Raw genomic sequence first — 13,119 nt, 5'->3', positions numbered from 1 at the left:
TGAACATTGGGATATATATTTTAAAAACATATTTTATGCTATATTTTTACTATGCTGGTATATATTTTTCTAAACAAGCTTCTGTATGCTTATATACATTGGTTATAATTTCATATGCTGTTCGGTCTAAAATTTTGCTGAAAATGGACCTAGATCCATAAGTTTCAGCCATACCCTCTTAGGTGTTTTCAGGGAACGCCCCACTGATTTGTGTGGGAATGCTCCTTGCATGACTCTACACTCACTGAGATTCATAATTTTTGTGATTCCAACATTAAACAGAATGTGGTTGTAGAATAGTGTTGAAGTAATGCTTCAAAATACAGAAGCGCCCTGTCAGAGTAGAGGTATCCACCCGGGAGGGCTCTCACTGCCTGAGCTGGTAAGGGAACCACCTTTGCTCTGGGTCGCCCAGGCTCCAGTCAACACCTGTGAGAGAGCAGACTGCAGAAGTGATACAGCTTCTGGGACAGACCTTGTTTCTGGCTCCAGACATCTGGACACCTTCCAGCCAGAGGAGAGGTGTCCGCTTGGGAGGGCTCTCACCACCTGAGCTGGTAAGGGAGCCATCTTTGCTCAGGGTCGCCCAGGAACCAGTTGGCGCCTGTGAGAGGGCAGACTGCAGAAGCAACACAGCTTCTGGGACAGACCCTGTTTCTGGCTCCAGACATCCAGACACCTTCCCTGCCAGAGGAGAGATGTCCACCCAGAAAGGCTCTAACTGTCTGAGCTGGTAAGGGAGCCATCTTTATGCTGGGTTGCCCAGGCTCCAATCTACACTGGTGAGAGTGTGGACTGCGGAAGTTACACAGCCAGTCCTGGTTACCCCAACACACCCAAAAAGAAAGACTCAGATTTAAAATCATACCTCATGATGCTGGTAGAGGACATTAAGAAGGGCATTAATAACTCACTTAAAGAAATACAGAAGAACACTTCTAAAGAGGTAGATGTCCTTAAAGAAATACAGAACACTACAAAACAGGTACATGTCCTTAAAGAGGAAACAAAAAAATCCTTTAAAGAATTACAGGATAACACAACCAAACAGGTGATGGAATTGAACAAACCATCCAAGACCTAAAAACGGAAGTAGAAGAAATAAAGAAAACCCAAAGAGAGACAACTCTGGAGATAGAAACCCTAGGAAAGAAATCAGGAACCATAGATGTGAGCATCAGCAACAGAATACACGTGATGGAAGAGAGAATCTCAGGTGCAAAAGATTCCATAGAGAACATGGGCACAACAATCAAAGAAAATTTAAAATGCAAAAAGATCCTAATTCAAAATAGCCAGGAAATCCAGGATACAATGAGAACACCAAACCTATGGAAAATAGGAGTAGATGAGAATGAAGATTTTCAACTTAAAGGGCCAGCAAATATCTTCAACAAAATTATAGAAGAAAACTTCCCAAATCTAAAGAAAGAGATGCCCATGAACATACAAGAAGCCTACAGAACTCCAAATAGACTGGACCAGAAAAGAAATTCCTCCCGACACATAATAATCAGAACAACAAATGTACTACATAAAGATAGAATATTAAAAGCAGCAAGGGAAAAGGGCCAAGTAACATATAAAGGCAGGCCTATTAGAATTACACCAGACTTCTCACCAGAGACTATGAAAGCCAGAAGATCCTGGACAGATGTTATACAGACCCTAAGAGAACACAGATGCCAGCCCAGGCTACTGTACCCAGCAAAACTCTCAATTACCATAGATGGAGAAACCAAAGTATTCCATGACAAAACCAAATTCACACAATACTGCTTGTGGACGTTGTACATCGTGGTGCGCACTAGGCTCCGCACCACGATGTACAACGTCCACAAGCAGTAATCCTTCTACAAACCTAAAAGAAGACAGCCGCAAGAACATAATCCCAATTTTAACAACAAAAATAACAGAAAGCAATTACTTTTCTTTAATTTCTCTTAACATCAATGGACTCAATTCCCCAATAAAAAGACATAGACTAATAGACTGGCTACACAAACAGGACCCAACATTTTGCTGCTTACAGGAAACCCACCTCAGGGANAAAGACAGACACTANCTCAGANTGAAAGGCTGGAAAACAATTTTCCAAGCAAATGTTCTGAAGAAACAAGCTGGAGTAGCCATTCTAATATCAAATAAAATTGGCTTCCAACCCAAAGTTATCAAAAAAGACAAGGAGGGGCACTTCATACTCATCAAAGCTAAAATCTACCAAGAGGAACTCTCAATTCTGAATATCTATGCTCCAAATACAAGAGCAGCCATATTCATTAAAGAAACTTTACTAAAGCTCAAAGCACACATTGCATCTCACACAATAACAGTGGGAGACTTCAACACCCCACTCTCACCAATGGACAGATCTTGAAAACAGAAACTAAATAGAGACACATGGACACTAACAGAAGTTATGAAACAACTGGATTTAATATATATCTACAGAACAAAATACAGAAGCAAACTATACTAAAAAAAAATCCATTCATGAAACACAAGTAAGTGGGGATGAAATACTCACCTCTACTTCTGTGACTTGAGAGATTTATAGTGGATCTTGTTTTGGGTTAAATTTTGTTCAATCCTAAACAACATCCTTCAGTACCAATACTCAAGAGGATAACCCTTTATGTCTCTACCGAGGTATACAAATTCAGGTCACTAGGATGACCCAAATTCAATATTACTAGTGTTATTCCAAAAAGTATTCAGAATAGAAAGTAGCACATGCATAGTATGAGGAGTGTTCTAGAACTGTAAGATAATAGCTCAGTGTGTGACACTTTGTTACAGCACTCCACAAAACTGTATCAGACTTAGATTGCAGAACTGTGCAAGTTAACCCTTGATCATTTTCCAGTGAATAGAAGCCCTTATCCAGAGCTGCCTTTTCCCACAAACAAGGTCTGCCAGGTTGAACCATCAAAGCCATCTTCTGTAGTATACCATAGCTCACCTGAGACACCAGGCTGGGGAAAGTCCAAGAGAAACCAGCTTTTCCAATGTCTTCCCTGGAACCCTCTGCTTCTTTTATTTGCTCAAAGGATTTTTCTAAGAGGCCTCCCTCGCTCATTCACACTCTCATCTCATCTCACACTGTGTTTGTGTAGAATTTGGCTCAGGATAATCATAGAGTTAAGGTTGTTATTATGAAATGAAACCTATTTTTAGACACAGGATTGTCTTTCTTCATGAGTATCTACATTTCATGTCCCTTAAACTGTCCAACATGCTCCATTAATGGGCCGTCTAGAGAACATGGAAATGAGGACATTAAGTGAAGGAACTGAAATAACAAATTTAGTTTATATCCAAATAGTTATGAGATGAGCATAATAAGAAAAGTTAATTACACTCCTGTGGTATTTAAGAAATGAAGGTGCTGTTCTGAAACTATTTGGAGGTTAAGAGAAACCTATAAAAATAAACCGATGTTGCAAGACGTTTTGATAGCCCTACTTAAGTTATCCTGAGCAATACTGCAATCAGAAGACCCATGTCAATTGTGGTTTGTATTTCTAAGTACACCCTAAAAACAGCTTATATTTCTATCTGAGTAATAAAAATATAATCTTATGATTCTGTTCCTACACATTAATTACATTGCTGTAAGAGAGAGACATCACCACTGATTGTTTCCTATGGCCTTACCTCTCTAGGTGTTCACATAATTCAAATGATACCAAGCCACTCTGGACAGTTCTCACCACAACATCATCAATCCCAAACCAACCACTGTCTCTGTTCCTGAATCCTAGTAATTTTAAAGTTTCACATACATTGTTACCAGGTTTTCTGAGAGATGTACTTTTGGACCTATAGAATCAAAACAGAAGTGGGTAAAATTTGCATAGCAAATGTCACATTTAACACATCTAGTTTTCATTAAATAACTAACCCAATAATAATTTATCATGTAATATTATGTATTACTAATTATCCCTGATGTGAATAATAGAAAGATGAGATTACAAAGCCTTTGCTTATAGAAATATCTACAAGCTATCATAATACAGTATATCATAGTATAGACTTTGCTTCTAGAAATATCTACAAACTATCATAGTAATATCTGTTTATAGCATGGGGTGATCTGGGTGGTAACAAAACGGTACAGGTGATTTAGAAGCAATAACAGTATTCAAGGATATTTGCGAAGCAAAAACACTGATAGGATAGATTTGAAGAATTAAGTACATTTTACTACTGACAAAAAGAAGAATGAACACTCAGAAACTTAATGAATGCAAAGATGCTTTAAGGATACTCCTGAATAGTGGTGCAGCATGTTAGGTAAAGCTATAACCAACACCATCTTATCTCCTTACTGGTTCAGCCTCTTATAAACAAGTGACCATGAATTTGGTATTCTATTACTATATATCTCAGTTTCACTGCTTAACACATTAAAATAATATTACCTTTATTACAGAATTAAGTCTGTTAACAGTTGTGAGGATCCATTGAGAGTGTGAGTAGTATCAGCATTTCCATACCATTTCTGATGGCAGAAGATAAGCAATATGCTACGTTCTCCTGCTTATATGTCCAGTCCAAAGCCTGAGAGCTATATATACCATGTGATACTGCTGTTTGCCAACGAGAGCTCATTCCACAGACCAGTTTCTAAGAACCCACCAATATGGTCTCTATTCTTTGGAATTTGGTTATGTAGGGGTTCAAAGACTGACTTACCTCTTTTGTTTGGTTGTAAAGCTCTAGACTATGGAAATTAAGTAAGGGTGTGATTAATTAATATGAAAATCTAGATTTAAAGTGAAAAAGAAAAAAATCAACGTGAAAGAGATAGTGGAGTCTTCAGAGACTAAATTTGAGGTATTTCGTGAGCTTTCTTCTTGGATCCATTTAAGTAGCATCTGTTCTTCACAACCAAGAGCCAAATGCCTTTGATACTGAACATCTTTTGGAAAAAACATCCTGCAATTTGCAAGGGTACAGAAATGACCTACCTACTATACATAAGATCTAGCTCCATCTCTTTCTCTGTCTCTCTGTATTTCTGTCTCTCTGTCTATCTACCTGTCTCACACTCATTTTCTTTCATCTCCGTGCATTTGTGTTATGTCTTGTGAGTGATGGAGGTTAGATAGAGTTTATATAAACCTAAAGTATTATTTTGGAAAATTTCTATTGGTATTTCATGGAATCGGGGAGAATAAAAGCGTGATTTAGTGAAACTAGCTTTTAAATGTTAAGTTATTATTACAGGTGTGATAAAATTTTTAATCCTGAAGCAAAAAAGAAATTTACACAGGAAGATATACTCACACTAGATCATAATATTGGTCATTTACTAAAATTCAACTTCTCTAAATATAATGTTAATCCTCCCTGGCCCAATCCATAGTAGTAACTATTCACTTTTTTTCTGCCAATGTTTTCTGTGAGGTTATGACACATCAAGGAAACCCACACTCCACAACTCAAGACAGACAATAACTTAACTCAGCCAAAATATGCATCTGGCATTCATGAGCAATGGCACATGAAATAGTGGCTAACCCTTTGTTCCGAGTGTAAAATGAGGTTGCATGTCTCACCCACTGTAGTTGAGTGGGACCGTGTTCCATTAACTAATTGGGAATGAAAGAGAGATTTGTCACGTTGAAGTCATGGAATTCACTGCTAATGGGTCTATCTGAAGTTGTGCTACAGCTATGATGGCAACCAGAAAGTGTTTTGTTTCCTAACTACACACACAAGAAATGAGAAGAAGCCTTTGACAGTCATGAAGTAAGACACAAGGATTTGTTATAAACCCTTTTGGTTTTGAGAGTGTGTCGTCTTTTCATTTAACATGGGCTGATCTGTACTGTGTGTTCCTCTGGGTCCTGTTAGGAGTTTCTGACAGATCTGGAATGGAAGTTCAGTTCTAGGCATCTTGTGTATAAATGAAGGGAACATTCCTCTTTTTCTCTAAAAATCGGATTTATGAAGACATAGTGGCTAGCATCTGGGTTGGTAAAATATGCCAGCAAATATAATTGATGCAAGGAAGAACACAATCAGAGACTAGGCTTTATTCCAAGTTCAAGAAAATAAAAACATACATACATACATACATACATACATACATACATACATACATACACACGTACACACACACACAGTTACAGCACTTTGTGATTAAAGACATTTGTTTGCTTTTCTGTCACCTAAAAATTATCCATAATAATCAAGGCATGTGCCTGTAATTTTAGCACTGGGGAAACTGAGACAGGAGGAGTATTGAGAATGTGAGGCCAGCACGGGCTGAACAGGTACCAGAAGAACTATATAAAGAGTTCATCTTAAAACAAAAGAAAAAAAATTCCTGAATAATCAAACAGACTGTTCCGTAGTTGACATGACTTATCTTTAAGTCAAATTATCTCACGATATGTCCATATCTCCTGGAAATAATAGCTCTCTAACTGAACTCTGCCCTGCTTATGCACTATTAGTGAACTTTGACAAATAATGTTGCACAGCAATGACTAGTAGTAGTTGGTCAATATCTAAAAATGACAATATTTTGATGTTATGACAATTACACAAAATAGGATAGACCAAGGTTGGGAAGAATCTCTTCATCTAATATGATATGGAGCAATGCAACAGGAGTTAGAACCCTTAGCACTATTGAAATGCCAGGTGGGTGGGTGTGCCTGCCCTTTTGTAACCCCACTGGTCAGGATATGGACATGAGGAATCCTTAAAACACACTTAGGCAGACGAGTTGAACTCATCTGCTCTGCATTCAGGAGAGACTGTGTCACTTTAAAATAAGGTGAAGTATGGTTGAAGAAGATATTCCACATAAATCTAGGGCCTCCACACACGTGATTATACGGATGCAGGCTCTCACACATGCACACACAAATAATTAAAAGAAAAGAAATATAGTACATCATTTTTAAATACATTTTATTTGATTTTTTGAAGCTTTACTAAGTACTATTGCTCACACTTTGAATTCCAATTCATACTTTCAAGTGTAATTACTTACAAGTAATTTATTACTTGTGTTATTTTTAATTTTTCATTTGTATTTTTATTGGATATTTTCTTTATGTACATTCCAAACGTTTTCCCCTTTCTAGGTCTCCCCTCTGAAGCCCCCTATCCTATTCCCCCTGCCTCTATGAGGGTGCTTCTGAATCCAGCCACCCAAACCCATCTTCCTGCCCTGGCATTCTCCTCTCCTGGGGCATCAAACACCATCAGGCTCAAGGGCCTTTCTCCCCACCGATGTCCAACAAGGCCATCCTCTCCCACGTATGCAGGCAGAGCCATGGGTCCCTCCAAGTGTACTCTTTGGTTGGTGGTCCAGTCCCAGGGAGCTCCAGAGAGTCTGACTGGTTGACACTGTTGCTCCCACCATGGGTCTGCAAATCCCCTCAGCTCCTTCAGTCCCTTCTCCAACTCTTCCATCTGGAACCCTACGCTCAGTCCAATGGTTGGCTGCAAGCATTCCTTTCTGTATTTGTCAGGTTCTGGAAGTGCCTCTCACGAGACAGCCATGTCAGGCTCCTGTCAGCAAACACTTCCCAGCATCCACAATAGCTTCCAAGTGAGTTTGATGACTGTATATGGGATAGATCCCAAGGTGAGGCAATCTCTGGATGGCCTTTCCTTCAGTCTCTGCTCCAAACTTTGTCTTCATATTTCCTCCTATGAGTATTTTGTTCCCTCTCCTAAGAAGCACTGAAGCATCCACACTTTGATCTTTCTTTTCTTGGGCTTCATATGATCTGTGAATTGAATCTTGGGTATTCTGAACTTTTGGGCTAATATCCCCTTATCAGTGAGTACAGACCACGAGTGTTCTTTTGTGACAGTTACCTCACTCAGCATGATATTTTCAAGTTCCATTCATTTGGCTGTGAATTTCATGAAGTCATTGTTTTTAATATCTGAGTAGTATTTCATTATGTAAATGTACCACATTTTCTGTATCGATTCCTCTGTTGAGGTACATCTGGGTTGTTTCCAACTTCTGGCTATTACAAATATGGCTGTTATGCACATAGAGGAGTATGTATCCTTATTATATGTTGGAGCATCTTCTGGGTATATGCCCAGGAGTGGTATAGCTGGATCCTCAGGTAGTGCTATGTCCAGTTTTCTGAGAAACCATCAGAGTGTTTTCCAAAGTGATTGTACCAACATGCAATCTCACCAGCAATTGAGGAGTGTTCCTCTTTCTCTACATCCTTGCCAGTATCTGCTGTCACCTGAGTTTTTTAAAAGATTTATTTATTTATTATATGTAAGTACACTGTAGCTGTCTTCAGACACTCCCAAAGAGGGAGTCAGATCTTGTTAAGGATGGTTGTGAGCCACCATGTGGTTGCTGGGAATTGAACTCTGCACCTTTAGAAGAGCAGTCGGGTGCTCTTACCCGCTGAGCCATCTCACCAGCCCCTGAGTTTTTGATATTAGCCACTCTGACTGGTGTGAGGTAGAATTTCAGGGTTGTTTTGTTTTGCATTTCCCTGATGACTAAGAATGTTGAACATTTCTTTAGGTGCTTCTCAGCCATTCAAGTTTCCTTAGTTGAGAATTCTCTGTTTTTCTCTGTTCCCCATTTTTTAATAGTTATTTGGTTCTCTGGACTCTAACTTCTTGAGTTCTTTGTATATATTGGATATTAGCCCTCTTTTGGATGTAGGATTGGTAAAGATACTTTCCAAATTTGTTAGTTGCTGGTTGGTTTTTTTTTTCTGTTGACAGTGTCCTTTGCCTTACAGAAGCTTTGCAATTTTGTGAGGTTCCATTTGTTGATTTTTTATCTTAGAGCAAAAGCCATTGGTGTTCTGTTTAGGAAATGTTCTCTTGTGCCCATGTGTTTGAGGTTTTCCCCACTTTCTCTTCTATTAGATTCAGTGTATCTGGTTTTACATGGAGGTCCTTGATTCACTTGGACATGAGATTTGTACAGGGAGATAAGAATGGATCAACTTGTATGAGGTGTTGTGAAGAAGTTATATTGTTTTCGAATGAAATGTTCTATACATATATATTAAGACTATTTAATCCATAACTTCTGTTAGTTTCACTGTGTTTCTATTTAGTTCATGTTTCCATGATCTGTCCATTAATGAGAGTGGGCTGTTGAAGTCTCCCTGTCTTATTGTGTGAGGTGCAATGTGTGCTTGGAGCTTTAATAAAGTTCCTTTTGTATATGTGGGTACCCTTGCATTTAGAGCACAGATGATCAGAACTGAAAGTTGTTCTTGGTAGATTTTTCCTTTGATGAGTATGAAGTAACCTTCCTTATCCTTTCTGAAAACTTTTGGTTGAAAATTGATTTTATTAGATATTAGAATGACTACTCCAGCTTGTTTCTTGGGACCATTTGCTAGGAAAATTGTTTTCCAGCCCTTTACTCTGAGATAGTGTCTATCTTTGTCACTAAGGTGCATTTCCTATATGCAGCAAAATTCTGGGTCCTGTTTAAGCATCCAGTCTGTTAGTTTATGTCTTTGTATTGGGGAATTGAGTCCATTGATGTTAAGAGATATTAAGGAATAGTGATTGTTGTTTCCTGTTATTTTTATGTTTGTGAGGCTACCTGCTTTGTGTTTTGTTGAAAGAAGATTATTTTCTTTTTTTTCTACGGTGTAGTTTCCCTCCTTGTGTTGGCATTTTCCAACTGTTATCCTTTATAGGGTTGGATTTGTGGAGAGATATTTGTAAATTTGTTTTTGTCATGGGATATCATTGTTTCTCCATCTATGGTAATTGAGAGTTTTGCCTGGGCTGGCATTTGTGTTCCCTTAGGGTCTGTATGAGATCTGCCCAGAATCTTCTAGCTTTCATAGACTCTAATGAGAAGTCTGTTGTATTTCTGATAGGTCTGATTTATATGTTACTTGACCATTTCCCCTTACTGCTTTTAATATTCTTTCTTTGCTTTGTGCATTTGGTATCTTGACTATCATGTTATAAGAGGAATTTATTTTCTGGTCCAATCTATTTGGAGTTCTGTATATGGGCATCTCTTTCTTTAGGTTAGAGAAGTTTTCTTCTATAATTTTTTGAAGAGTTTTGCTGTCACTTTAAGTTGGGAATCTTCATTCTCTTCTATTCCTATTATCCTTAGGTTTGGTCTTCTCATTGTGTCCTGGATTTCCTGGATGTTTTGGGTTAGGAGGTTTTTGCCTTTCGTATTTTCTTTGACTGTTGTGTCAATGTTTTCGATGGTATCTTCTGCACCTAAGTACTCCTGGGAGACCAGTTCTCTCCAGGAGGAATTTGGGTATGGAGAGTTGTTGCATAGGGTCAGCTCCAGAGTGCAGATGGAAACCAGAAGGATCCTGTCCCAGGCTGCTCCTAGGTTCCTGTGTCCTGAAGGTTCTGGGAGGGTTCCTCAGAGCAGAATTGGTGGTCTTACCTGTGCTCACAGGCATGTCCATACTCCTGGGAGACCAGTTCTCTCCTGGAGGTATTTGGGTATTGAGCATAGTACCACAGGATCAGCTCAGGGCATAGATGGAAACCAGAAGGCAATATAGTACATCTTTATAGAAATTGTTTATTTAAAAAAATGTTCATTTCCTCCCCAAATAGCACCAGTTCTTTGAAGATGCTCATTAAAATAAACATGCTATTGATCTCTAAGGAAAAAAATGTGCTACAAGCAAGCACATCATCAAATTCTCATAGCACATTTTACTTTCAGAAAATTCTGTTAGTGGTATATATAATGCATAGGACTTTAAATGTGAATTCCCTTAACATCTTAGGATTAAGTTTTTCTCAGAAAACTAATTTATATTAAAGTACTGATTTTTACATAGCATTTCTTCACTCAAAACCAATTCTCTTTATAAATTATGTATACTGATGATGGAGCTGGTTTAAAATAGAAGTGCTTCCTCCATGCTTTTTTGTCAGTTTAACACATGTCAGAGTTACCCAGGAAGAGAATGGTTCATTCAGTTGTGAATATGCTTCATCATATTGTCTGTAGGCAAGTCTATAAAGCATTTTCTTGAATCATGGTGGATGTGGGACAGGCCACATTGAGTGGTGCCACCCTTCTGCACATGGTTCTGGGTTGTATAAAAACCCAGGCTGATCAGGCATTCCTCCATGGTCTCTATTTCAGCTCCTGCCCAGACTTCCTTAATTAATGATAGACAGTGATGTAGAAGTATAAGCCAGACACACCCTTTCCTGCCTTAATTGATTTTGGTCACAGTGGATATCTCAACAATAAAAACCCTAAGACAAGAAGTAAATGGACAGGGAAGATATACATAGTCATACTGCCTAGGGTATGTAGCATACTGATGAATTTCCTGTAGTCTATTCTCTACATAGTTGTTTTTTTGTTTTTTTGTATTTATCTTTTAAATTGGTGACCATTTATTTCCTGGGTCAGATTTTGTACTCTTGAGTATAATATTTGTCACCAATATAATTACCTTGTGGTTTCAATTCAAATGACTTTTTTTTCTATTTTGTATGCATTGGTCTTTTGCATGTATGTGTGACTGTGTGAAGGTGTCAGATCTCAGAGTTACAGGCAGTTGTAAGATGCCAAGTGGGAGCTGAGGATTGATCCTGGGCCCTCAGAAAGAATAGTCACTGCCCTTATCAGCTGAGTCATTGAGAGAAAAGTATTTTTCTTGGTTCAACTATCTTGTTAAAATTATCAAGTCATAAACTTTTGGAATTCTTGCCTAAATGGCATTATTCTTAGTCCCAATTACACTCATCACAGACTACATTACCTAACCTACTATGTGCCATGGATGTATGTCTGCTTGTTTCAGATGAGGGTCTTACATGAACTGTCAATATTAACACATCCAATAGCACATGCCACTGTTCCAAAAGTAATTGCTGAAAATATAGGAATACTCTTCACTGTTAAGCTCATATTTAAGTCAGTTTCTGTATCTTGAGATTGTGCTCACAGAGACACTGCATCTTAAGCACTAACACATATTTTTTTAAATGTGGAAATATACACAGTGCTAGAATTGCCATGTATTCTGTCTATACAGTGTTACTGATCAACAAAGGCCACACGTGTTCAGATTTCCTTCTTTGTCTGTTTTTGTTTTGTTTTGTTTGTTTCTCCCATTCAGCAGGTTTAGATTGTCAAATTCAGAAAGGAAGGAATGAAGGAAGAAAGGGAGGGAGGGAAGGAGGGAGGGAGGGAGGGACACACACACACACACAGAGAGAGAGAGAGAGAGAGAGAGAGAGAGAGAGAGAGAGAGAGAGAAATTTTTCTTATTTATGAAGTACATAATGTTGTACTTCATAGAAAAAGAAGGGTGATGAACCCAATCAATTTCCATTCAGAGGGCACTTGTTTCTATTCTGAATATATCTCTATCCATTCCCAAGGCAACAAACTCCAATACCAGGGAATATACAAATGAGATAACATTCATTAAGACTCTTTTAGGGAAAGTAAGAGATACATAAATCCACTTTCCCAATTATAAAATGAAACAGTTAATAATGCATGCTCATTAAAGGGGCAAATAGTAAAAGAGGAAGAACTATATATGGAAGACAAATATAATGTGTACATAACTATTTTCTTTGCATCATTGCTTTCTTTTTCTATATCACTAGTGAGTACCTATTTCTAAGCAACAAAAAATCTACTGTATATATTAAAATGTTAACAAACCAACAAATTGCTCTTCTGTTTCGTTTCTAGAGTCCAAATCTCTTCAAATGTCAAACAGCCATGTATTCGGAAGATAGAGCCGTCCCACTTAGGTTAACAGTTTCCTTATAGAAGTTACACTGACAAACATCTCCTACTGAGTCTGACTGGACAGAAAAGATGATCTTAAGAACCTTACATTAACTCCCCTCAGATAATCTCCCAGGGAGATAAATACACAGCCAGTCTGCACTGACAGATCTAACAGCAACCGACAGTTGTGCCTTTGTTACCTATCCATAATTCCCTTAATGCCACATAAAAGGAGTTTAAGGAGTTTCCTGTGATAAAGAAATGAAAAAAGAAAGAAAGAAAAAGTTGGAAGGAAGGAAGGAAGGGAGAAAGGAAGGAGGGAGGGAGAAAGGGAGAGGGGGGAGGGAGGAAGGAAGGAAGGAAGGAAGGAAGGAAGGAAG

General features: G+C 38.3%; 1 protein-coding gene across 1 annotated transcript in view; it reads right to left on the bottom strand.

Annotated features, from left to right (window-relative positions):
- Positions 1–13,119, bottom strand: part of Dthd1 (death domain containing 1) — a 73,831-nt gene that overhangs the window by 42,926 nt on the left and 17,786 nt on the right. Inside the window, exon 6 of the mRNA XM_021211329.2 lies at positions 3,658–3,822. Within this exon, the coding sequence (XP_021066988.2) occupies positions 3,658–3,822 (165 nt within the window). The remainder of the gene's footprint in view (positions 1–3,657; positions 3,823–13,119) is intronic.

The sequence above is a fragment of the Mus pahari genome, chromosome 13 (assembly GCF_900095145.1).
Source record: "Mus pahari chromosome 13, PAHARI_EIJ_v1.1, whole genome shotgun sequence".
Taxonomy (NCBI): Eukaryota; Metazoa; Chordata; class Mammalia; order Rodentia; family Muridae; genus Mus; species Mus pahari.
Note: the sequence above shows the minus strand (reverse complement) of the source record. Positions and strands in the feature narration are given on the sequence as shown.